Below are 27,038 nucleotides of genomic sequence, written 5' to 3'. Positions count from 1 at the left end.
AAAAATATTAGATATATTTATGTATATATATTTTTACTTTTAAATAATTGTCCTGATTACAACAACAAATGTGTGGATAGCAAAAGGCAATTATTTAAAAAATCATATGTAATAAAAACAACAAAATTGCCACAGCTTGCCTCTAATCACCTTTAGCAAGTATGACAGAAGTGTCAGTGCGGACGTGTACAAGATTTTCCTGTGTTCGATCGCTCGTCCTTGCCGCCTTGGATATTTGGTGTGACGATCGCATTTATCAGCGATCTTTCCAATACATTTCAAGAGCTTCGCCCCTGCCTCTGCGAACCTTGCATTCTATCGTCCTGTGAATTGTGTGTTAGCCGAAAGAATATCAGAATGGCCGCTTCATTAACGCCGGAAGAGAAAGAGCATCTCATCACGCGCAACCTTCAGGAGGTGCTAGGCCAGGATAATCTCCACGCGATACTGAAGGAGCGTGATCTTAAAATATATTGGGGAACGGCCACTACCGGCAAACCGCACATTGCTTACTTTGTGCCTATGGCCAAGGTGGCCGACTTCCTGAAAGCCGGTTGTGAGGTGAGTGAAATTGCATCAGCCGTGGCATGAACCGTTCTCACTTGCATGTTATCACTTTCACCTCGCTTATCTCCCGGGGGGCACAGGTAACGATCCTATTCGCAGATCTACATGCATATTTGGACAACATGAAGGCACCGTGGTCGTTGCTTCAAGAACGAACCAAGTACTACGAAGCAGTTATCAAGGCGATGCTTTCGTCGCTGGGAGTACCGCTGGAGAAGCTACGGTTCGTGTGTGGAACGGACTATCAGCTATCCAAGGAGTACACGCTCGATGTGTACCGGTTGTCTTCGGTAGTGACGCAGCACGACGCCAAAAAGGCGGGTGCGGAGGTGGTTAAGCAGGTGGAACATCCATTGATGTCGGGCATCCTGTACCCTGGGCTGCAGGCGCTGGACGAAGAGTATCTGAAAGTGGACGCTCAGTTTGGTGGTGTTGATCAGCGAAAAATTTTCACCTTCGCTGAGAAATACCTTCCACAGCTCGGATACGCTAAGCGTATTCATCTGATGAACCCAATGATTCCGGGCCTGGCCGGCGGAAAGATGTCATCCAGTGAGGAGGATTCGAAGATCGACTTGCTGGATAGTGCGGCGAAGGTGAAAAGCAAGATCAAGAAAGCATTTTGCGAGCCAGGCAATATCGAGGATAATGGACTGCTTAAGTTTGTGAAACACGTCATCTATCCGATGTTCAAGGAAGGCGAAACATTCACGGTCCCTCGCAAGCCGGACTTTGGTGGAGATCTTGTGTTTGCAGAATACGAGCAGCTGGAAACTTGCTTCGCCTCGCAGGAACTACATCCGGGTGATTTGAAGGCAGCGGTGGAAGTGTACATCAACCGGTTGCTGGATCCGATCCGGAAATCTTTCGATACTGATTTCTATCGGGAGCTAACTGAGCGTGCTTACCCGGCACCGGTGAAAGTTTCCGGAGGAAAACAGGCAGCGTCAGGAGGAAAGGGGCAGCAGGGTGGTACGGGTGCAAACACCGCTGCAGCTGCCACTGCGGCCGGGCCTGCGGGAGAAAATACACCCGACAAATTGGAACTTAAGGTGGGTCAAATCATGGATGCTGTGAAGCATCCGGACGCTGATAGTCTCTGTGTGCTTACGGTGGACATTGGAGGCGGAGAGCGCAAGGCGATTGTTAGCAACCTGATAGCTCACTACACATTGGAGCAGCTCCGGGAACGGTTAGTAGTGGTGTTGACTAACATGAAGGCATCGAAAATCCGTGGCGTTGAAAGCGAGGGCTTGGTACTGTACGCGGCCGGAACGGAAAAGTGTGAAGCCCTGACCGTACCGGAGGGTGCCAAAGTGGGCGAACGAATTATTGTGGAAGGGTTCGACAATACAAGCAATCCCGTGCCACCGTTAAACCCGAAGAAGAAAGTATGGGACAAGATTCAGGCGGAACTGCACACCGGCACGGATGGGCAGGCACTGTGGAAGGAATTTTCGCTAATGACGCTGAACGGCGATCGGGTGACGAGCACACTGGTTGGGTGCAATATCAAGTAGACTGTTTTGAAACGTCCCCAGGTACCATGGCATTTTGCAGCTGCTGCTGTTGCGCTTTGAGAGTCTTATTTTTGATCAATTTGTTTGCCACATCATCTTCGTTCGGATGGTAAAATGTGCGTGATTATACTCGTTTCGTATTTTGCAGAGTAATTTATTAAATTTGGCATCGCATACAACTGGAATCTGTGTTTTTGAATTACGGCCACTGCAAAGAAATACTAGAGAGAAAATAAATTTTACAGCGGATTTTTAAAAGCTAAGCAAACTGGCAACGCTGCTTAATTGAAATGTCGCACTGTCATGCAATGTAAACAACAACAAAAGCACGTGCTGGAACAACAGTCAAAATCAGCTGTTCTTGTTTTGTTTGGACTTGACCGCAGAGAGCGCGCATTCTTATTTTCCGCCCCCTGAAATCGGTGTAAAAACAACAAATCTGTGATAGAATTGTATTTATTACATTAAGCTTAAAATGGTGCGCGTAGATTTATCGAAATTGGTACAGCTGCAGGCTGATGCCGCACAGGTGCGTAACATATGCATTCTGGCACACGTGGACCACGGCAAGACAACGCTTGCCGATAGTTTGATTGCAAGAAATGGGATCATATCGACGCGGCTGGCAGGTAAGCTACGCTACATGGACAGTCGGCCGGATGAGCAGGAGCGTCAAATTACCATGAAAAGCAGCAGTATAGCGCTGTACTTTCGGTGCACATCGGACGAGGAAAAGCACACCGAAGAAGAATATCTGGTGAACTTGATCGATTCTCCTGGACATGTGGATTTTAGTAGCGAAGTATCAACCGCCATCAGGCTTTGCGATGGAGCAATAATCGTGGTCGATGTAGTGGAAGGTGTTTGTCCTCAAACACGCGTCTGTTTGCAGCAAGCGTATAATGAGCAGTTGTCCACCGTTTTATTGTTGAACAAAATCGACCGCTTGGTGCTGGAAAAACGCCTCGATCCAGCGGAAGCATATCATCACCTCGCCCAAGTCCTGGAGCAGGTTAATGCCGTTGTGGGAAATCTGTTCGCCACGGATGTGTTAGCAAGGGAGCAGATCAGCACGACAGCCGATCAAACATCTGCCCTGGAGGAAGCGGATGATTCTTTTCTTTATTACACACCCCAGCAGGGTAACGTACTATTTGGATCGGCACTCGATGGATGGGCTTTCGATTTGGCAACGTTTGCCCGGTTTTATCAGGGCAAGCTGGAAGGTGTATCGGACAGTGTTACGCTGCTGAACGCGTTGTGGGGTGACTATTTTTATTCTCCTCGTAAAAAAATGATCGAAGCCGGTGCTACGGAGAAAGGTCGAAAGCCACTCTTTGTGCAGCTGGTACTGGACAATCTATGGAATATTTACGGGCTGGTAGAAAATCGAGACGAAGCAAAGCTTCGTACCATTTCGGAGCGTTGTGGAGTGGTGCAGAATGTGCGCGATTTACGGCACGCGGATGGACGGGTGCCGGTAAGGAATTTACTTTCAGGCTGGTTGCCAATGGAACGGTCGCTGCTTGGTGCCGTTTGTCGGGCTGTTCCCAATCCTAAAGGGATTAGTGAAATGAAGGCAGAAAAGCTACTTTGCTCCAGGCTGGCCGATTTCGGATCTTATCCACCGGAAACTCAAGCTCTAAAGCAGAACATTATACGATGCGATGCGGACAGTGAGCGTTTGATTGTATTCGTTTCGAAAATGTTTCCCATCGAGCATGGCGCATTGACTGGCGCGAAGGACACGCTGGAACGACTAACAAAGGCCCTTTCATTAGACGATGGAGGAGCTGCTGCTGGTGGTGACGGAGAGGTGGAGATATTTCTGGCCTTTGCAAGAGTTTACAGTGGAACATTGCGAAAAGGATCGCGCGTGTTTGTGATTGGACCGAAGTACGATCCACGAACGATGAAACCGAGCGATAGTGATGCACTAAATCCACATCTAACCGAGATCGAAATTGATAGCCTCTTCCTACTGATGGGACGCCAGCTAGAACCGGTTGATTCGGTACCTGCAGGGAATATAGTCGGAATAGGAGGTTTACAAAATGTGGTACTGAAGACGGCGACACTCAGCAACACTCGTTTCTGTCCACCGTTTGTGGACCTGCCCCTTATAGCGACACCAATTCTGCGAGTTGCAGTTGAACCGAAAGACATTCAAAAAATGCCTCAACTCGTTCGTGGTCTAAAGCTGCTCAATCAGGCAGATGCGTGTGTTGAGGTGCGTGTGCAGGAAAGTGGTGAACACGTGCTGCTGACGTTGGGCGAAGTGCATTTGGAACGATGCATCAAGGATCTGCAGGAAGCGTACGCCAAGATTGAGCTGAACGTTTCGAAACCAATCGTTCCGTTCAAGGAAACGATCGTACCGTTCGTGCCTACGTCCGAAGATAATCCGGAGGAAGAAATTGCAAAGGATAGGGAGAAGGATAAAACGGTTACTATTCAAACGCCGAATCGCCAATGTACGATGAAACTGGTAGCGTTGCCGATTTCACAAGAAGCGGTTGATTTGCTAACCAGCAACGAATCGATACTGAAAGCGTACGTTAAAGCACACGAAGCGAAGCAAAAATTGCCCCAAGCGTTACAGGATTCGATTGACGAGCTTCGTACAAACTTGAGAAAGCTATTGCCCGAAACAGTTCCCTTCGAACGAATTTGGTCCTTAGGGCCAAAGAGATGTGGCACAAATTTGCTGATCAATTGTACCGATTTCAAGCACACTTCCGTGTGGTACGAAGATGACGCGATCAAACGGGAACTGGATGATCCCCGTAATCAGTACGAGTCATCGTTTTTGAACGGATTTCAAATGGCATCCTTAGCCGGTCCGCTATGCGATGAACCGATGCAAGGTGTTTGCTTTTTGGTACAACGCTGGGAGGTTGATGCGACGATCGGTTTGGATCTTGCATCCGTTGCATCGCACGGACCGCTCTCGGGTATGTATGATGAATGGTAGCAGATTATGAAAGGGATTATAAAATAGCTAAATAATTTACAAATTACAGGTCAAATCATGTCAGCCGTTAAGGAAGGCTGTAAAAAGGCGTTTCAAAATCAACCCCAACGGCTGGTCCATCCAATGTACAGCTGTAATATAACAGTGAACTCGGACGTGCTTGGTGAGTTTTTGATTTTTTTTTCTATGTCCTAGTTGCACTTTTGCTTTGCTGGTTATAAATTTATTATTTTTATAAATAATTTAAATTTTGTATCGAAAATCAGTTGTGTTGTCATGATGTATGGCAACACTGTCTACGTAGTTTATTATGACATTCCTACCCCTCAGCGGGGACAGCGGTAGCTGTCAACATAAATATTTAAGTTGTCAAATTGAGCACATGGTTTGTTGTCGGTCGCAAACAAACGGTACCGCCGGAGTTATTCTATTTTCCCGGCGTAAAAGTGAAAACGTGTGATTGAGTGTAAAAATTGTAGCTATAATCTATTCATAGTCACACAAGCACCGTACAGAAGCAGCCTCAATCATGGGAAAGAAAGCAAAAGTAGGAAAGGATCGGCGGGATAAGTTCTACAAACTTGCCAAGGAATCGGGCTACAGGTCGCGTGCTGCTTTCAAGTTAATTCAGCTGAACCGACGGTTCGGATTTTTACAGCAATCGCAAGTATGTATCGATTTGTGTGCCGCTCCCGGCGGTTGGATGCAGGTGGCCAAGCAAAACATGCCCGTATCGAGCATCGTGATCGGTGTGGATCTGTACCCGATCAAGAACGTGCCAGGATGTATCAGTCTTATTGGCGATATTACCAGCGACAAAACGAAATCGGATTTGGCCAAAGAGCTAAAGACATGGAAAGCGGACGTAATACTGAACGATGGTGCGCCGAACGTGGGCAAGAACTGGCTGCACGATGCATACCAGCAGGTCTGTTTGACGCTTAGCGCTGTTAAGCTGGCCACCCAGTTTTTGCGCCCCGGTGGATGGTTCATCACAAAGGTGTTCCGCTCGAAGGACTACAATGCACTGATCTGGGTACTGAAGCAACTGTTCCGCAAGGTGCACGCTACTAAACCATCCGCTTCCCGTAAGGAGTCGGCAGAAATTTTTGTCGTATGCCAGTACTACAAAGCACCAGACAAGATTGATCCGCGCTTTTTGGATTCGAAGTACGTGTTCGAGGAGTTGGACATCCAGGCAAATGACATATCGTCCAGCAACATTCTGAAAGATTTGGAGCGCAAAACGCCCAAGAAAGCCAAGGTGGAAGGGTACGATAGTACGGATGTGAGGAAGATTGTAACCGCCCTGGAGTACATGCAAAACGATAAACCACTCGCACTGCTGAGCCGGGTGACGGAAATTACGTTCACAGCTGCAGATGAGGCGATTGCCAACCATCCGCGCACGACCACAGAGCTGAAGGAATGCTGCAAAGATATAAAAATTCTGGGCCGAAAAGATATTAAGGAACTTTTACGCTGGCACAAGCTGGTGAGTCCGGAGTTTTTAAATCCAAGCGAGGAAAAGTCTGGCGATGCTGCTAAGAAGGGTGCGGATGGAGCGAAGGATGACGATGAGACGGATGTAGACGAGGATATTGTAGAGTTGAAACAGATCGAAAAGGAAATTGCTTCTCTGCGGGAGGAAGATGAACGCAGCTCGAAGCGAAAGCGCAAGAAGACCAACAAGGAGCGTGCGAAGCTAAACGAAAAGCTCAGCCTGAAGATGGTGATTAAAGGCGACGAAGGACCTACCGAACAGGGTGAGGATGCAATATTCTCGTTGAAGGATGTCGGTACCAAGCAGCAGCTGGAGAGCATACTCGATCAAGCTCCCGACCTTGTGGTGGAAGACGAAGAACAACCGGAAGAAGGTGCTGTGGTAGGGGTAGGCAAGGGGGGCCGATACGTACGGTACGATCGTGAAACGAAAGGTGATCTGTACGAGGACGAAAAGCTGCTTGCAGATGGTGGCGATAGCGAACCCGAGACAGATTCGGATTTCGACGAGAAGGGCCTGGCGATGGATTCCGATGAGGAGGAGCTAAGCTTCGAAGAGGACGAAGACAATGTGGATCCTTCGGATGATGAGGATCGCAACCCGTTGATCAACGATCTGGATTATCGTAGCAAAACCGACAAACGGGTGCAGCGTGCCCAGCTGTGGTACGAACAGGATGCGTTCAAAAAGCACAACCTTGAAACGAACGATGAAGAGGTGGACTACGATTTGGACAAACTGATTGAGGCGTACAAGAAGGCCGGAGTGAAGGTGTTGGGTGCGGAAAAGGATGAAAAGAACAAGGAGCCGCAAGGCAGGAAAGCACGCCGCCGGGCACGCCATGATACGGACAAGAAGGACACTTTAGAAGACAACGATACAGGCAGCAGCTCGTCTTCGGATGAAGGTGAGGAAGATCCGTTGGAGAAAAAGATCGGCACGATGGTACACAAAACGGTGGAAACGGTTGGCGGCAAGGATGGGAGCGGGTTTGAGATTGTTTCATCGGAAAAGGTGCGCAAAACGAAAAAGATCAAACTAAACGAAGAGGAACTGGCGCTCGGACAGATGTTGATTGCGGGCAAAAAGATGCGTCGCGATATCATCGATTCGGCTTTCAATCGGTACATGTTTAATGATGCCAATCTACCGGATTGGTTCGTGGCCGATGAGCTAAGCACGATGAAACGGAGTCTGCCCGTACCGGAGGATGTGGTGGACAAGTATCGCAAATCAAAGGACGAGTTTAATGTCCGTACGATCAAGAAGGTGATGGAGGCGAAGGCACGCAAGAAGCGACATGCGACAAAACGGTTGGAGAAAATCAAAAAGAAAGCGGAAACGATCATGGATAATGTGGACAACACGAACCAGGAGAAGATTCGTCTGTTGAAGAAGTAAGTACCTTCAAGCGAAAGTGACACTGATGGGGAGAATTGGATATTAACTAACCGACTTGCTATTTTACTTTCCAGACTCTACAAAAAGGCAGACGCAAAGAAGAAGGAGGTAACGTACGTGGTGGCAAAGAAGACGGGCGTCAGTGGCAAGAAGGTGCGCCGTCCAAAGGGTGTGGAAGGTCGGTTTAAGGTGGTCGATCCACGTATGAAGAAGGATCGCCGCGCTGATGTGGCGAAGGAAAAGCGTGCCAAGAAGAGTGGCAAGGGCAAGGGTAGACTAAATGCTAAGGCAAAAGCTGGTAACAAAGGTCGAAAGAAAGGAGTATAGTGTGGGTATCGCCTCCAGTAGGAAGCAGTTAAGTTGCATCAGCGACAAGATATAAATAAATAATAAATATACATTTAAAACAAATCTATTTTGTTGCTTAATTGCTTGAGCATTGAACTCAAAGCTCGAGTTCAGCCTAACAAAATTATTCATGTTCAGTCGATTTTATTATTTCCTTTTGATTCCATTTGAACCGTATTAGCAATGCCTCCAAAATAAGATCAAAATCCAGAACATGACCAAAACTTCCCACTGCAAGGAAAGCACGCTTGCCTTCGATGGTGTCTTTGGGGCGCTAGAATCCTTTGCTACCAGAGTGGTAAGGACAAAAGAACTGTTCGATTGTGCTGCTCTGCTCACTGTTGTCGTCAATGGTCGAATGGTCGTTGAGGCGTTAGGCGGGAGGGAATTTTTGCCCAATGGCGTCGATATTTGCTGTTTGTCCGTTGCCCTTGCAGACGATTTCCCGGCCGTGGTTGGATCTTCAATACCGTTCGAAACTGTACACTGGCTCAGTACTTTCCAGCCTTCACATATCTTACTGCCCATAAACGTGCATCCCATATGATAGTTCCACACACCGTTGATGGTGTAATTCACCTGGAAGCACTGGTACTTGCTTACCGAAGGCACCACTTTTCCCAGGGTAGGATTGTGAGGATTCAGTAAGAGATGTGTCGTATTGACTAGGGCATCATTACACTCCACCAGTCCACTGGTTTTAATACAGTTGTTGTAGTTGTTGATCGTTTGACAGAATTTGCAGCTAAATCCAGCAGCTGGGTGAAAAGGTCCAAAGATAAGTTTTATTTCTGTAGTTATAAGCAGGATTCTTCAGGACTAAGTACCTCCGTTGATTAATGTGATCGTCAGTGGTAAAAGGACGTAGAAAACCGCACAGGCAGAAATACGCAACATCATGGACCGAATTAAGGAACCAATCGAGAAAACTTCTGCCGAGAGACTAGACACAGTTGATACGAACGACGTTGCGGCTAACGTGTACGAAGTTGTTGGCATGAACAGAATTCGTTGTCTGTCCGCTGACAACCGGTGTGCTTAATTGCGCTCTGTTTAAGTTTCATTAGAAGACACAATCGTTGCCGCTGTTTCTTTCAAAATGTGTTCCAGGTTTTCCACGAACAACAATTACAATGCCGTATTTAATGAAGCATTAGCAAAATGTGGATATTTTCTGTACCGTACAGAGACCGATAAGTTCTGTTTTTAGTATATCGCTGTTTATTAATAATATTGTTGCTATCTTTATGTTAATCTTACATTCCTAGCGTTGTAATTCAATAGTGTGTAGGGTTTGTATTTTGTTTTGCGCTACTTTAATTATTTGTTTCAATTTATTCTTCTGCTTTTCTCTCTCACTTTAACTCGGTTTTGTTGCATAAACATAATAAGTGGTAGAAAACTGTCAGTAAAATCTTTTCCCTTTTTCGTTTACTGCAAACGATTTTGTTGAATTCTACCGATTAGTTAGCAAAAAAGAATAGCATCCCTTATGCTTTATGTATGCCTCCATCAACAACCCAATTCATGTTTTTGTTGGACTGCGATGCGCGGAAACGTTTGTTTGACTATTTACAAAAAGGACACGGAAAAATCCTGCAACCATCAATCCTTTCTGGAGGCACTATTCCGTGTCTCCGAGGCTTAGGGAGATTCGTAGTACTATTAGCAAGAAAAATACTACTTTAAAAATCCGATTTGTTAAAAAAAAATTCGTCACCACACCCTTACGGTGTGCTTACGAACGTCTCCGATCTTTAGTTCCCAATTTCCGTTCATCGTCGGTCGTCGTATGTATCATGTAATGTTAAAAAATAAATAGCAGAATAATAATAAATAGGCAAGTTTAGAAGAACGGAGGCATCAAATTCGAGCCCGCGAAACAACCGCGAGCCGGAATGGGTCGTAACCGCGAACCGCCGCGTTGTTTGAGCCTCTACCGGATCTCGTTCTTTCCATCACTGGTGGCCATATTTTCTTTTTGTTTAGCGCACTAAAACGATGTACTGTTGCATCGTTCCTTCGGTTAAAATTGTGTCCCAGACTCTGTGGTTACCGTGTTGGCACAGTAGCGATGAAAAGAAAGAGATTTCGGTTGTGGATCGATAGTTTTGTCGGGGCGGCTTGGCAGGTATTCAGAAGCATAAGGCCAGAATGTCCAGCACGACTTCCGTTCGCCCGAATGAGAGAATATTTGCTATCGGTAATCATGTTCTAAAGCTTGACCCAAGCAGCTCTCGTAAATCGGACCGTAGAAAAACGATTTCAAGATGGCGTCCGTTCGTCTGGTTTCATCGTACGATCGCGATCCGTAACCGTTTTGTGTGCTCTACCGTTCGATTTGTGTTCTGTTGTTGTATAGCGTTTATATGATTGATGTGATTGATGTGATGGTGTGTGAAGTAGATGGTTAAAAAACGGCTAGTTACGACTTGTGTAATGTAACGACTACTACCCGCCAGGGCGGGCCTTCATACTAACTATAAACTATCGGCAAATAAATAATGGAAAAAGCAGCGATGGGAATGAGATGTAGAGACCACTGAAGTAATCCTAGAGTGTGGAGTGTGGAATGATCGAAATGGAAATGAGGATGATTAAGTTATATGCTTGTTGGAGGATGCTTCCCTAGCTATGCTCTTCCACCTGGCTTTGAATTTGACCACGTGTTTAGCTCCAAGAAAGCAAAGCTGCTGCGTCCTGACAGTTCAGTGGAGTTGGTCTATGCATCACTGCTTACTGGCGCACTAGTAGCGTCCGTAGTGTTCTGGTACGTCCGGGAGACGGATTCGGTCTCGGTGTCGGCAGCGATGGCGGCAGAGTTCGCACGGTACGACGAAACTGGCTGTCTCGAGGGAATTTTCCATTTGTTGTACACGTTGGTGGGCGTTTTGGCCGGCTTCGAGGCATAGTAGCTGGACGTTTCTGGTGGTACGCACAGCATACCGTACACATTGATACCGGGCAGTCCGGCGTACGTTGGCTGATCGTGAGCCAGTGGTCCCTCTGTGCAGGAAGATAGAATGAGAAACGCACGGTTAAATTTGCGGTTAGATCGGAGACATCAGCCGGCTGGGATGGGTACTTACCGAGTCGATAGTGGGGTGGACATTTGCAGATCACCAGATAGTGTGACTTGCCCGTTCGAGTGTTCTGCAGGGCAAGGATGGACCAGTCCTTCGGTGCACGGCAATCGCGTAGTTCGTTCGTATTTTCGCACGTCTTTGCCAACGTAATGGCGCGCTTCTGCTGATTGCCAACGAGCTTAATCGTGTGGTTGTCGTCCTCGTTCAAGCTGGCCGAGCATGGATCGCGATATCTGTCCAACGAGAAACAGGGTGTGTTGAGAATTAGGAATTAGAATTGAGCGAGCAGAAAGTTGATCGCACATCGTGGTGTGGATAGTTGAATTTGGCGAGCAAGCTTGATCGGAAGCCAGAGGATGAGGGAGCTATTTTTGCAGATAAGCTTACACGCTTTTCTGCCTTTTGAGGTGTTTTATTGTTTGCTTTTCATAACCATTTTTCTGTTCCTCCAAACCCTTGTATATCTCCAAAGATTTGGGATAATATTTTTCACAAGAAATAACGACTTTCATCATTAGCTTTGTTATTGAGACGTGCATGTGTCACGCTTTTTACAATGATTCATGTCTCTCATTTCCCTGTTGACATTCGTACCTTAAAAAACGAATATTATCAGAAGGTTATTTGAACCTTCTGTTCAAATAACCCGACCCCATCGGAGTGTTGGTAACGTACAGTGTGTCGACAACGAAATTTAAGACACTGCACGTTCAATGTCGAAAAACATAGTTCCAGTTTTTCACCAGATGTTATCGAAACAAGTACACCCAAGCTCAGCGTCGGCGGATGCTGGGCGGCTCATTGCGCTGCTGTTCGTTGCCGTTTGCCTCGTTGGCAGTGGTAGGCGAATTTCGTTGCCTGTTTTGGTCCTGTGTCCTACCATCTCCACAAGCTGATGTGATTTTATTTTTGCAGCATTTGCTCTAAACTGCAAAATATGTCACTCGACCGGAGATTTCGAGGCGTGTCTGCGTAGTTCATCCGCACCCTGCACCGTGTCACTCGTAAACACGACGCATCTATTCCTCGCCTCAGCAAATCCAACTCTACGCAATGCCACGTTCGTCGGTGTGCCACAGTTCCAGTGCTTTCAGGTCAACTACACGGTCGGGGTGATGTGGCACTATCAGATGGGTTGCACCTATGCCACCACCAAGATCTGTGAGGGTTGGCGTGCGGCCAGCAAGTGTCTTACAACTGCATCCAATGTGATGGGTGTACCGGGTCGGGTGAAGCCTCCGCATATTGCCGACTACAACCCGCACGGTCCTCCGTTCATACTTCATCCGGTGCAGCAGAGCCACCCGGTACAATATCCAGCAGCAACCGGACGTAACTCCAAGTCGGGTTCGGAGAGGAACGTCATGCTAGTGCAATGTCTAGTGCTAACAATGGTGATGGGTTGGGTGACAAGAAAGGTGCTAGGACACTGATCGTTGCGTTGGTATATTTGTTTGCCCAAAAGCCAAAGTCCCACGAAAGTTTGAGTCCGCCAAGACCAACTCAAAATAAATTTTAAGATTTAGCCTTTAAAGGGTGATATGATTAAGTTGCTTTTTTCCCCCCTCAGTTTTCTACATCTGATTTCATACTCAGTCAAAGCCGTTAGATCTTCCAAAGCGCCCGTATTGTAACGGATACAGACAAAACATATATTATCTATTTTTTCTTTCGGAATTAGAAAGCCTTCTGTTAAGAAAGCAATGTCCATACGGTGCACAATTGAATCGAAAGTACTTTTTTTTCCAACCTCGATCACTGCTTACCATCGCCAGATCAATGCAGCAGGTGGGCAAGTGATCATCCGCCGCGCTGTGCAAGGAAAATCTATCTGTACCAATTATTAATCGACCGCTTTCATCGTATCGTGCGCCCTGTACTAATGTGCATTAACGTTTTGCTAGGCGATGCGCACACGCGGCATTCCAGGTCACCAGAATTCGGATTCGGCCAATCGAACACTTACTTCCGGTCATTGATTCCGATCGTGATTCGGATAGTTGCCACCGCCCGCGCTTCAATGTTTTCTTGGCATCTAATCACCTCCGCTCGGACGGACAGGTGTGTGTACCATTTTAAATTTTTTGTGTGGTTGTTGTTGTATTGGGTGGGGAAATTTCACTCCCAACCCACTGCCCGCCTCATCGTTCCACACGTGCTGCATGTGTAGGAAGGCGATCGTTTCTGATCGCTGTAGGCCCAGTAACCTGGTTGGCTGGGACGCGGTTATTGTAACCAATTTTCCACAATAAATACACACACACACACACATATGCGCTCGCCAATGTTAAAATATAGCGAATAAGTGTGCGCGAGATGACTTTGACTGGCATTTTCCTTCCTTCAAAACCCCAATTTTCCGGATAATCTTCTCCGAAGGGAGAAATTTTTGCATACGTCGGGGCACATGCACACTAATAGCGATTGGGTGCAATTCGATACGATTATGATTTTCGGCCCGAGAATCGAGATGAACGGATAGGATTTGGGGGGGGGGGGGGGGTCCTCCCGCGGAAAAGTGGGGAGCGCAAATCAAATAATGAAAATAATAAAACGAAACAAAAGCCAATCAAACAATTTGCTGCTGCGAAGGCTTTGCTGGGAAAGTTTTGACGCTTTTTCTCTCCCTCGATCTTGCCCAACTAGGCACGGATTGGAGGCATCATGATGGGGGTATCCGATTAAATAGATCTTTCGGAACAATCGCAACCACCAACCAAATGTGATAGAAATTTTTGATTAAAGCGATAGGAAAAAGATTGATAATTCAAGGTAACGGTGGTGTTTTTTTTTTTGGGGGGTTTCTTGTACGCACTCTTTTACACAAAATAATGAAATTCAACATTTGAACACTCAGATAATGTTTATCGAAACCCTTTTACGTGTTTTGTTTTTGGCCATCTGAATGGTTAATTGTATCAACCGAGCCTAATGAGCCTTCGGATTGCTTTGAGTAAATCATCTTCCCCTTCGGGAGAGTTAATTATTAATACTCTGCGCTACGAATCATTAATGTCCACAAGCGTTTAGACAGCAGTCATCCCCTTGGTGGGAGATCCGTTCTTTTATTCCGGCCCGGAGAAAGCACCATCTTGCTCGGAGGAATTTGTTTTCACTGATTATTATTTTAGACTTAACCATTACGAACGCTACCTTCCTGATGGCTTTTCGCGGCACGGTCCCAGCGTGAGGGGGGCAGTGTAGGCCAACCTGTCATATGGCTTTTTCTCCGGGATTGGGAGGCGGGTAGGGAAATGTGGTGGATAATTGCCGATCATCATAGCCTGAACTCTCCGGGAGAGCTTTTCTTGCATTGCATTGATCGATGAAGGTGCATTTACTTGTTTTTCTGTTAGGTGAAGGTTCGAGGATTTGTAAAATTGGGCGCCCCCACCTCTCAAATGTATCTTCTTGCTCACTTACAACGAATTGCACGTGTGTGCATGATTGATGATCGATGATTGATGTGCGAATGGGGAAACGGTTGAATGCAGTGTGATGTTGTTTGCAACTCTGTGTAAATACTGTGGTGTGTCCTGCTGACGGGCAATTGATTTTTATGACGTTTTACTCCGAAGGAACCCCTAGAAAGTCTGACCGGGTTAAATGCAATGCTTTTCCCATAGGCACAACACGGCGGGATGCATTTTGGTACGAAGGTCCGTTTAATTAATGTGTAAATTATCCGTGGTTCATTCTTCTGCCTACCTTCGATGGATAAGTTCGATCAGTGATTGAGTTTCTTAAGGTTTAATTTAATCAGTCAATGTACCAGCGAACGATCGCTAGCGTATGCAGCAACATGGCCAGTTGCAACCAGTATTTATTGGAAGCATTTTTGCATGTAATATAAAAAAAAATATGTGAGTTCGATGTAAAGTCGTTGCTCGATGGTCGATGAAGGTGCTGATGAAATTTAATTGGTAGCTTGTAAGCGCGTTCAGGCGCCACACTGTACGATCAGCTGATCCGATACAGCGATAAACCCTCTTGTGGCTAAGTTTGGTTTGGTCTTTAGGTTTGGTAGCGCAGGATCGATGACTTGCTGTGCAAATCGGTGATGTATCACTCAACATGACCAACGTGCCCAATCTGGGACCATAGTTGTTACACGACGACGGTGTAAAAGTAGATCAGTTATCAGCCACTTTGACTCTTCCCTCTTCCCATTCTAATACAGATATGCTAATGCGCGAGCATATATTTACACAATCGATTGCGCTGGAACAACGACGGCGTCCGAAAAATGGTGTTCTTTTTGCAGATCATCAGTAAAAGGCCGGGTGAGCAATGTAATGCCGCACGGTTAATAAGATCTTGTTCTCGAATGTAAATGTCTCGGCAGCAGCTGTAGCAGCGGAAGATGACTGTAATCAAGGCGACTAAAACTGACTACCTTCACTTGTCTGACACTTGCTTTGGGATCCACCAGCATTCTTTGCACGGCGGGAAGACAGTAAAACCATGGACGTTCGGGACGACGCCATCGGCTCTAAATCAGCCAGGTGGTAAATGAGGCTACCCGTGTTCAGTGCTCCGTACTACAGCATTCATTATACCGTGCAGGGCACCATGGCATTGTTGGGCAGGCGTGTGTGGTTTCGTACGATCGTGTTCTTATCCGCATGCCCCGGATAGTCGTGAAGATGTCGCGATCACAAAGCGAAGCGAGCAAAAATATTGCATATTACATAAACATTAGCGTACCTGGGGGTTTTCCCTGGAACAATGTTTAGCCCTGACTGTGGGGAATGGTGCAGGAAACGCGTGGCATGTAGATTCCGTGTAATTGAACCTAGCAGGGGTCCGCTTTCATTAGACGGCACAGCCGCATAGTAGGTTAAGTGCGCTGCGAAGCTACTCCGAAATATTGAGATTTTTAACGGAATTTTGTGTGGTTCTGGTGTGGTGGCGGAATGACAACTTTTCCAACGGGGGTCCCGATCGTGTGCAATCGACCTCTCCTGGTAGTGGCTAGATGGCCACCCACCAAAGCGAGTGGTGTTTCCCAAGTGCATTCCACTTCCTGTGTCCTGCTGCTTGTGTGTTTGGTCGATCGTGTTTCTTTTGGTGATTTAATTAAATACGTGACTTAAACATCCGAGGGAAACATTGGCAGACTATTGGCAGACGTCCATTGTCGTGCGTTGCAGGAAACGCGTGGAATGTTTACACGAGTCTGCAATGCTAATAAACATTGCAGAACATCACAATAGCGCTAGAGATCATTGGGGTTTTTCGGAGGGCTTTCAAACGCTTTATAATTGAAACGATCGGTTACAGAAATATGCAAAGGTGGACGGGTAATGGATCTTACAGCCGTGCGACACTATTAGCATCTCAATGTAAAGGTATGAGCATGGATCATTTACATAAGAATGTACGTAGTTGGGGAAAAAATAATTTATCTCCGATCGCCGTCGAGGTCACCTAGAACTCTGGCGATATTTTTGCGCTCTGGCAAGCCCTATATTGCCATACCTGCCTGACTGCCGATACATTACAACACCAATGTCTGCTTTCCGCAAGTTATAATGCAATCGATCAGGCGCATAATAGGCACACGCGATCTGGTCTGGTGCGGCCAAGGTTCATTGAAATTTGAGCAGCCTGAACCGGATCGGTTCGACCTATGATAAACCTGTCGGACACTAATTCGATTACCGTGTAGAAAAAAAAAGATTTATGAGATCGCTTGTTGGCAGGGAGGTTCGAAGGAAGGGGTGGGACATAACACCACACCATGATACGTCTGTTGTGGAGGGAAGAAATTCAATAAACGCCATAACTGTACCCCAACGGTTTGCCAGGAGGCCTGTCCGTTGACTGCTTTTTGTTTTGCCAACCGTTGGAAGGAGCGGGAGGTTTTTTTTTGTTGTTGCCGTTGTTGTATTCGCGTGTGAGAAATGTTCCTGTATCGATGATCGGTGCGCCTGTCATACATCATGTTTAGCAGCTTGTTTAGCTTGCACAAAGCATAATGAGACGTGCTACAACGGGTTTCGAACTCCAGACGGATGACGATGGGACCGAGATACTACACTCGAGCAAAAACAACGCTCCCAATGCACCGATATGTGTGTGTGTGTGTGTGTTGGTGGTGGTGGGTGTATTGTGATGGACCCCAGACCATGGACACTAGGAAAACCTTTGAAGCATGATTGATGAGGGTAATTGCTTTCTGCATCACCATCACCAACTACCGTGACCAAGTCTCAAGTCTGCTCAGGAGGGAAAGGAAAGTGTCGATGCTTCCTTCCAGTGGGCGATCCGAACGGGCCGTCACGGCTTTTCGGTGCGGAAAGTGAAAACCAATTACTCGGTGTTGTGTGCTTCCCGTACCTGGCGGGGAGGACATTACGGATCGACGAAAACACTCGATCGTCGGTTGATGAAGTTGAGGAATGCATGGCAGAATGAGAAACTTAAATTTGCCTTCTAAGCCATTTTTTTTTGTGTCCAAACGGTCCCCACAATCCAGAATCATCCCCCAAGAATAGAACAAAGTCGTGGTAAATCGGTCGTGGTAAAGGGATTAACCGTCAATCCACCAACAACCGAAAGTAATTGCGGCTGCGTAACCTTCGCGGGTAGGTGCGCTCAAGGTCTTGATCTACAAATTCGCCACACGCGCTCGAGGTCATTTGTGGTGGACGATTAGTTCGATGACTTTGCGTCGAACGGAAAACGAAATCAACAGGGAACTGAACTCAGAGCAAGCAATCTAACCAGTCATGTCAATTGATGGGGAAGTGGATACTACTTGCACCCAACAAATTCTTTCCCGGGTCCTCGTTACTGGTTACGATAGGTATTTTAATGGGTATGGGGGTTTTTTTTTGGCGTGCTTGTTTGAAAATTGGTAGTGAAACAAGAATTCGTCTCTACTTTCCATGCGTTGCTTCCAAAATCTCCGCTCGGAGGAAGAATCCCGAAGCTCTAACACTTACCTCGGTGGACAGGCACACAGTGGCTGGGTGTAGTTCAGGCGGACGTACACAGCATTGCATACCTGCAGCCGAATGGATGCCGATGGATACCGTGCCGCGTATCGGGCAAACAACAGAAAAATGGAGGAAGAAAAACAAAAAAAAAAATCCATTGAATATTGATTAGACCCATGCGCAGGAGGTTCTAACGGTGCGCGCATCCGCGTATGCAGATGCCGAATCGAGTGGAGCAAACGATCCATGTCGGATGAAACCTACCTGCTGGATGGCGCACTCGGGCAGGAAGTAGATATGCTGATTGTGCGGATAGTAATGGTACTTGGTCGGTGCGAGGCCAGTCTGTAACGAAAAAGGGCAGAAGCAGGGAGGGATTTTATCGATTAATTCTTCTGCTGCTGGTCGAATGTGAGGCCGTGAGAGGCGGTAATAAAGAGGGTGGCGATGGCTGGCGGAGTTTGGGGGATCGTTTTTCGTACGTTGGTATTTTTGGGCTCGCATCGGTATAAGAAGGAGAATAGCGATTGTTAACGGTGATTCTGAGAACAAAAAAAAAAAAAAGGATTTTCACCTCAAACAGCTTCTAGCTGGTAGCTATTGCGTGTTTCTGCAGATTGTTTGTTTTTGCTATTAAGCTATCGTTTGTTGTTATCTTCATTAGCAATACTAATAACGCGCACCCTCTCTCTGCATTTCTCTACTTCGCTTTATAATCAACAGGCAAACTGTACGCCGTGATAGGACGACGGCATGGACGCATCCAGTCGGCGGATCTGATTGAAGGCAGCGGTCAGTTTGATGTGACGGCCGTCATTCCGGTTATTGAGTCGTTTAACTTTGCGACCGAAATTCGTAAGCAAACGTCCGGTTTGGCGATGCCGCAGCTCGTTTTCAGCCACTGGGAAACGGTCGACATCGATCCGCACTGGGTACCGTCGACGGAGGAAGAGTATCTGCAGTACGGCGAGAAGGCCGACTTTACGAACGTGGCACGCGTGTACATGGATGCGATACGCGAACGGAAGGGTTTGCCGGTCGACAAGAAGCTGGTCGAATTTGCCGAAAAGCAACGTACGCTGTCGAAGAATAAGTAAGCGAGTGTACGACGAGTCGATCGTTGTTATCTAACGAAGTAAGTATTTTTATAATCCTTCATTGAAGTGTTTTAAATTTACTATCGGGACTGTAAAGTTGTAGGGATAAAGGCGTCAATATTTAGGACAAGAGAATTATTGAATTTAAAAATGATGACTTATGTTAAAATTTCCTTGGTCGAAATTAAGATGAGAAATATTATTTGTAGGAAACAAAATGTTGGAAATTTAAACTAATGATGGTTAAATAAAACCAATTAAATACACACAAAATATTTTGATAATAATCTGCAGTTATTAAAATCTAATTAGTTATTAGAATCCGAACCATGCATCAACAACGGCTCCGAACGTGGGCATGCGCAGAGGAATACAAACGGCTCAGACGGGTTGAAAAAAGCATTCTTTGCATCAAAAGACACGCTTGGGAAGAGCAGGGGATGCGGGAACTCGAACAGATCAGAGAGGCGTACGGTCTAACTCGAAAGTTTTGCCAAGCGATAGCAGGCCGCAAAAACAACTTCATACCTTAGGCGACCTGCTGTCGCAACAGCAGGTCGCCTCTGGCTGGTTACTGACCAGCCAGAGGTCCTCTCGCGATGGGCTCAGTACTTTGATGAACTACTTAATGACCAGTTCAACGAACAGCTAGGAAGCTAGCCTTTGGAATCTCGGCATCATCTATTCCATACACAAGAAGGGAGATATGTTGGACTGCAACAAATAAAGGGGTAGGTGTAGTTATACCGCCTACAAAATATTCTCCCTAATCTTACAGGATAAGCTTGTCCCATTCGTTGAACAGATAGTTGTAAACTATCAAAGAGGATTCCGAAACGGAAAATCTACCAGTGATCAGATCTTCACCATGCCTCCAAATCTTGGAGAAGATGGCTGAACAGCAGTTGAACACGTACCATCTCTTCATAGAATTTAAGGCCGCATATGATAGCATAGCCAGGGTAAAACTCTACGAGGCTATGAGCTCTTTTAGAATCCCGGCCAAACTGATCAGACTTGTTAGAATGACCATGACCAACGTCACATGCCAGGTGAAGGTGGATGGAAAACTCTCAGGGTCCTTTGCTACCATCAAAGGCCTGCGATAGGGAGATGGGCTCGCCTGTCTCCTATTCAACTTGACTTCAAGGGATCGAGCAGGCGGCAGAAAACCTCGGATTGCAGATTAACGAGGCAAAGACCAAATTGACGGCATCCAAATTGGCACCTCCTCAACGGCCCTACTAAGAATCCGGAACTACGTGGGGGTGATGTACGGATAGGTGACTGCAAATTTGAAGTCGTCCAAAACTTCACCTATCTCGGGTCAATAGTCAGCACCGAAAACAGCATAGAGACGGAGTTGCGTGCTAGGATGCTGGGGGCCAGCCGGTCATTCTATAGCCTGAGAAAATATCTCACATAAATATCAATATCTATAATATGTGGGAGGATGGCCTGGAATCATCCGCCATCAAGGCCGGGATAACGGATTGGCGGACGACGGCGCGGGACCGTGAGCGGTTCCGGACTCTGCTGTGGTAGGCCAAGACCGCGAAGCGCTTGTAGCGCCTGATAAGTACGTAAGTAAGTTATTAGAATGATAGAATATCATAGAATAATTAAATCAACTAAAAAATCACGAGGGGTGTGCGTAGGCGACAGCGGCGCCGGTCTTCAAACGGCAGGACCGTGGTTCAAATCCCATCCGGACCGTCCCCCCGTAGTGAGGACTGACTATCCAACTACGTGGTATCGGCAAGTCTAGTAAGCCATGTCGATGGCTGGCATGACCTTAGAGGTTTTTAAGCCAAGATGAAAAAAAAAATGTCATCTGTTCGTGATTTTTGTAAATGATCAAACCAGAACCTCAACACATGCTCAATGTATGTGATCCTATTTGGAGCTTTATGAATTCATTATAGTGTTCGTTTTGGTGAGAAAACAAAAAAAAAACAGAACCAAAGAAAATAGCAAATAATAACTAAGCTTAATCGTCGCAACGTGTTATGTTTCGAATGCTTGAAATGCGAAAGCCAAGCGTGTAAAATAGATCAAACCTTCACCGCCACCAGTTTGGGTTGGGTTCGTCTTTCGCCACAGTTAGTATAGACCACCGTCACAAACAAACCGACGTATCAATCCCGCCTTTTGGGAGAGCATCCTTGAGCCATGGTGACCTACAAATCAAAAGTCTAAATTGCATTGCACCGAACGGAACGGCGATGCTTCGTCCGCCATTCGCGTTTGTCGAAGGTGGTTTTTGTGGTGCACAATTTCCCTACCCGACCCGTTCCGATTCATTTTGTTCCGCGACACGCTAGCGTATCGCGTTATATGCACGATCTTTCTGCTTATCACGTATTTCCCTGGCGAGACTTTCCCCGGCAAAGGGTAGAAGAAAGAAGATTCGCTTTTCTTGCGCGGAAAAGTGTGTACCATTTTGTTTTTGTTCTGGAATTAGAAATCGGTACCCGTCTGCGGGGGGGATTGTGATATGATTCCTTTCGTTTGAGGTGCTTCGGGATAATTATACGTACATCGGACGTAGTGCGACATTAGACACTGCAGCGAGCTAGGCAGCTCCCCAAGCTAGTTGAGTATGTCAATTAGCACAACAGGCGCACACAATGCTGAGAGATGCAGCCACGGTGTAGACGTGGAAGAGCGGAGGGAGGTCTCTACACGAGCAGCATCATTCCCACACGCGACTCAATCACACGTGCAGTGGTGGCGTTTACCAGATTTTCCCATCGGTTGGAAATGGATAAGGCGACCGTGGATAACATACTGTCGGTGCGGTGTTCACCTTGATTGGTTTCACTTTCACGTATCGATGCACGGATTTACATGCGCTTCGCGGTAAAAAAAGGAAGACAGATAATCTGTGCTACCAGCTGGGAGAAATGACAGGGGTCCTGTGGTTGACATGGAGCACCGTGGTCGATCGGTTAGAAGGCAGGGAAGCGGTTTCGCTTTCGATGACATGAGTCTCGGGTATGTCGGTTCGGTTTCCGCGGTTTCCTGGTAAGACACGCTCGTCGTCTCCTCGTCATCGTTGACGTGCGTTACTGCGAAAGGGGATTATCTTGATACGGTGGGAAGCCCTGTTCGTCGCTTAGGTAGAACCACGCACAAATCATGCTCCGGTGCGTACGGAAAACGGTGAAAATATTGTACTACTACCACGGAAGGACGGAAGTGTTTGGTGGAAACCTGATTTCACCCAGTGCGCCCGGTATCTTCCGTGGGCGAAAGTTAAGAAGAAGTAGAGACGGTACGAGAGGAATGGAATGGTCGGGCTGGGGCGAGGGCGGTGTAATGGCGCCCGTATCCGTCCCACGCTTTTAAACTCCTTGGCAATTGCTACTGACGCTACATCGTCGGTGTGCGTTTCTGGTTCCGCTGGGAGCGATGCCAATTAACGGTGCCACGGGGCCATAGAATGTCGTGGTCGCATAGTTCGCCGGTTACGGTATGTTTTGGGCTAATTAATGAGCTGCCTGCGTAATTGGGTGTAGGTTCCATGTCAGTGTCATGGACAACAGGGTCCAGCGTTGCGGTAAACCTTTGCCTGAAGAATGCTTTCTCGGATGTATGACCTTAGATGAATGTTGAAGAATGGAACTTTTCTTTTATTGATGTAGTATTTTTATGAAAGATAACCAAATTATTTGGTTTGAGAGTTTAGCGTTTATTCAACTCTTAAAGGTAAGCTGCAATGCAATGAAACAATACGTATCAACACAGATTTTCTAGATCACTTCCGAAAGAAGAGTTAGATCCATCATGTTGGAATGTGATCTCCACCAGACCTAGAGAATGCGTCACATTCTACCGAGTGACATTCCTGCCATGCTCATTTCAACCTCACTGGAAGTCACCGTACAAGATCGATTCGTTGAAGATCAATGTCAGAAGCCCAATGTTAGCATTCATTCTTGTGCAGCGTTCGGTCAAAGTAACACCTTCATCGGGGCACCCTCATCCAACGTCTTGCGGTTGAAAATTACAAATTTCACACTCTCGAAGTCGGATCGATCGTGATCTGAAAAGCGGACATCGATCCATCCGTTTGTATCCGTACGCGATCGTGATCTCCAGCATCCCGGCAGCCTGGGAAGAAGTAAACCGTGACCAACAATCCACTCGCAATGACGAATGCTTAGACGAGAGCGAATGGGTTATACTCGGAATGGTCGCCCCATTAGGCGCAATGTCCGCGAATGAGGTCTCGCTGGGTATCGTTTCGCAAGGCGCAAACTGCCGTGTGACAGTGACAGTGATTGGCAGTGGCAGGGTGACCACCGTGGTCGCCTGTTGGCCACCGTTAACCCACTGTAGGCATTCGGCGTGCAAAAAACAGGAATGAGGAACTCGAGTAGCACTAGGGATTTGTGGTGATTGATTTATGCCGACTCACATTACGACGCCCCTCGGTGCTCAGTGGTGATGGCCGCACGTCCAGTAACTAGCGTGGAGTATGGTGCGAGAGTGGCGTCCGCTCTATCCAGCGCTATGGGTCTAATTAATAACGTTAGCGTTAGCGGACGACATGATCTACACGCGGGTTTGACATTAGATCGGCAATCGGCTTGGTTTTTTTTTTTACTTTAGTCGGCGCTAGTGTCATAATGACAGATCGTTAACCAATTATTTTATTAGCGTGTGGGCGATTTACGATCGAGGCGGTTCCTTTCTTCCGTTCGGTGTGCGGGTGCCTGGAAAAATGTTCCTCGATTTAACTAAACCTACAAGCAAACGTTACTCGAGATGAATGAGTAGATTCTGGTTCTTTTGTGGAGCAGTTTTTTCTTCCTGTAATGCTTTGCTTGTTTTTAATGATTTTTTTTAGCTTTTGTTGCAGTGAGCTAGAAAGGTAATGTTGGCGAAATTGCCCATAGCTCCGAGTGATAGTAAAGTAAACACAGAAAATGGCGATAGCCTCGGGAATCGGAGTAGCGCGTTTAAGATCGTAAAGAATCAGCTGAATCAATCCTATACCCAGTCGGTGTCGTTGCCCCAAGGTACGATTCGATGCGGATGATCCGAACACTGTGTTTAACCTTGATCGTGGCGGATTAGTGGCGGACCGTAGCGAACGCAGATATGAAACCGGAATGCTTACGCCCGATAGGACGCACCGGTTGACAGTGTGTAAAGTTCGCTTTCTACTCCCAGCACGCTCGTCGCTGTAATTGGAAACCTTCCCAGTGGGCCAAGGTGACGACGGTTGATCCAGCATGAAGCTCGCGCGGGTTCATTGTGCCATTTACGAGAGGGTGCCACACGGCAGTTGAAAAAGCATTATCAGCTACAGGTGCGCTGCCTCATGTGAACTATTGGTTCATGCAACGCTTATCCGTGTGAATCTTGGCAATGGTGTTGGTGGCGGTGGGAACATTGGAAACCATCGTGAGAAGATAATAGCATGCGAACAAATGTACGGCTTTGTAGCTCGGAGAAAATTGGTTCCAATTTTTCCCTCTTTCTCGGGTGAGAGTTTTCAACACCGACTGGGGATTGACTTTGGCGCGTTTCGGAACCACCTGCAGCAGACATTTGAATTTAAAGCACCAGGCTCTGCACCAGGCTGCAGACAGAAAGACGAGCATTCCGTCAAGATGCGTATCGGTCGTGGAAGTCAACCTCAGGGAACAAAAAAAGAAGCAGAACGTTTTTGCTTCCCAGCCCATTATCGGTGCTCGGGGAAAGCAGTGAGGACGGTGGCAACCGGTGGCTAGCAGTAGGAGCTGTCGATCAGGTTGAGAACGTCTTGTTCAACGTTGATGCTTGCACATTGTTAATTTATTCTTCACTTTCGCACGAACAAAAGGGCACGCACCAACTTTTCCTTTTGTTAGTGCTTGGGGAACTGGTGTAAATTTGCTATAAATCTTCCTTAGGCTGAGGGCTGCCGGTGTGTCTGCAGGGAACAAACGAAAATGGTTTGTCTTTATCTGCGCTTTATCAGACGATCACACCTTATGGGAGAAGAAAGAAAAGATTCTTCTCACTTGAAGGTGCGTCATTTATGATGATAAGTTGTTAAAAGTTTTATGCGATGAAATGATAAGATGGTGGTTAGGGAAAGTGATCGCTACTTTATGTGATTATCGCCTGTGGAAAAGAATTCTCGTTTCTTGTTAAATAGAGCCTCTATTAAAAAATATACTAGTTATAGGAGAAGTGTCTCTTGCAAACATTAATATGTGTGTCACATTGATGGCTGTGCTACATTTAAAGATAGAAATAATCCATATTTCTCATTCTCATCTAACCATGCCTTACCGCTCATAGTGTAAATGCAAAACTCATGTAAACTAACCTACAAATTGCATCCTAGAGTGGTTCACCGGGGCAGTGTTTTATCGCACTCGTCGTAGAAACCATTCCCTTATTTCTTTTATTGCAGTTTGTCTTGTCGTTGGCCCGTGTTCACACCCAGAGAAGGGAGAGAATGGTCGATCATTACTGCACGGTTGTTTGCAGATGTTGGATCAAATTACACCAATGGTCATGTGAAGTGCTCAACACTGTGCACCAAGCTTGCTAGGGCCAAAGACGCGAAAGGACAACTTATGCGGTTCAATTTTCAATTACCTGCGCACTCTTTGGGGCAGAGGATCACGTGCAGGTCAAGGTTTGGCTTGCAGTCAGTGTGCGGGAAACAAAAACGTTTGCCAAGATATGGAGAAAGGTACGAACGTGAAGCGACTTGCATCGAACTAATCTGGTCCAGAGTGTTAGAGATCGCAGACAACGGTCAGATAAGCGGGGGGAAAGAAAATTGAACTTCTCGAAGGTAAAATCTATCAGCTGTGCTGTGTCTTTGGCTATAAACTACCACTGGAGATTGCTCGAAGGGTTTTGCGTATGGACATGGGGGAAGATTTATGAAGCCAACTTCAAAGGCGTTTGCCCTCGTTTGGGATCGCGTTGACTAAAGAGAGCGGGAAAGATATTTTAACCATACTTTTGCCAATTTGTTCCTTTGCACTAGAAACCCTACAACATTGTGGATATTACATAGCTATGTGAGTAAGCTAAAACAAAAGTGCAAATAGAACCAAAGTCATGAAGCATGGGTACGATCACTGCTGCTTGTTTCTGGTATTTGAAAGGACAATACACATGGCTTTGCATGGTAATATGCAGTGCGCCCTTTAAGAAATGATGCATTCTTCACGTCTAGAAGCATGCCACATTTAGATCGATTCGTAAAGTAACCAACGCAGAGGGTAAACGATCATTTCTTCACAGGCATGTTGTCTCTCACCCTGCAGAGCATTCTTGTGGATCGTCCGCGATCCCCCCGCAGCATAAAATAACGGATCTAAGGAGCCGTTTTCAAAGATGGATGGACAACAGAAGAATGGTCAGTAAAAAAAAAATAAACGAGGTAAAAACATCCACCTGCAATTGTTTTTGTTCTGTTATTTCATTTCCTTCACCATTCCTCGCGGCCGTGCGTTCTATGGTGAGGAATTTAAAATTCTAATTTTCCACCAACACCAACTGGCCGCTAGTTTTATGGCCGGTCGGTCAGGAATGCACTCGGAGGGGTGGGAAAGCGTCGGTGGAAGGGAATGTTTTA

General features: G+C 46.6%; 6 protein-coding genes across 6 annotated transcripts in view; 5 read left to right on the top strand and 1 right to left on the bottom strand.

Annotated features, from left to right (window-relative positions):
• Positions 1-27,038, top strand: part of LOC126557178 (uncharacterized) — a 422,959-nt gene that overhangs the window by 16,265 nt on the left and 379,656 nt on the right. The gene's annotated exons all lie outside the window — the stretch shown is intronic.
• Positions 166-2,272, top strand: LOC126557648 (tyrosine--tRNA ligase, cytoplasmic). The gene is made up of 2 exons (XM_050213499.1): positions 166-561; positions 648-2,272. The coding sequence occupies exons 1-2, from the start codon at positions 358-360 to the stop codon at positions 2,085-2,087; spliced, it is 1,644 nt and encodes a 547-aa protein (XP_050069456.1). The 5' UTR covers positions 166-357; the 3' UTR covers positions 2,088-2,272.
• Positions 2,516-19,441, top strand: LOC126556937 (elongation factor-like GTPase 1). Its single transcript, XM_050212512.1, has 3 exons — positions 2,516-5,041; positions 5,111-5,224; positions 19,068-19,441. The coding sequence occupies exons 1-3, from the start codon at positions 2,563-2,565 to the stop codon at positions 19,439-19,441; spliced, it is 2,967 nt and encodes a 988-aa protein (XP_050068469.1). The 5' UTR covers positions 2,516-2,562.
• LOC126557053 (pre-rRNA 2'-O-ribose RNA methyltransferase FTSJ3) lies at positions 5,547-8,293 on the top strand. The gene is made up of 2 exons (XM_050212696.1): positions 5,547-7,962; positions 8,041-8,293. The coding sequence occupies exons 1-2, from the start codon at positions 5,591-5,593 to the stop codon at positions 8,291-8,293; spliced, it is 2,625 nt and encodes an 874-aa protein (XP_050068653.1). The 5' UTR covers positions 5,547-5,590.
• LOC126557609 (uncharacterized) overlaps positions 11,037-27,038 on the bottom strand; it is a 45,147-nt gene continuing 29,145 nt past the window's right edge. The window contains exons 2-5 of the mRNA XM_050213451.1: positions 18,609-18,689; positions 18,351-18,412; positions 11,404-11,633; positions 11,037-11,320 (exon numbers count right to left, since the gene is read on the bottom strand). Of these exons, the coding sequence (XP_050069408.1) occupies positions 11,037-11,320; positions 11,404-11,633; positions 18,351-18,412; positions 18,609-18,689 (657 nt within the window). The remainder of the gene's footprint in view (positions 11,321-11,403; positions 11,634-18,350; positions 18,413-18,608; positions 18,690-27,038) is intronic.
• On the top strand, positions 12,108-12,833 carry LOC126559597 (uncharacterized). The gene is made up of 2 exons (XM_050215768.1): positions 12,108-12,240; positions 12,316-12,833. The coding sequence occupies exons 1-2, from the start codon at positions 12,114-12,116 to the stop codon at positions 12,831-12,833; spliced, it is 645 nt and encodes a 214-aa protein (XP_050071725.1). The 5' UTR covers positions 12,108-12,113.

This window comes from Anopheles maculipalpis, chromosome 2RL, assembly GCF_943734695.1.
Source record: "Anopheles maculipalpis chromosome 2RL, idAnoMacuDA_375_x, whole genome shotgun sequence".
In the NCBI taxonomy this organism is placed as follows: domain Eukaryota; kingdom Metazoa; phylum Arthropoda; class Insecta; order Diptera; family Culicidae; genus Anopheles; species Anopheles maculipalpis.
This window is presented reverse-complemented; position numbering and strand designations above follow the sequence as displayed.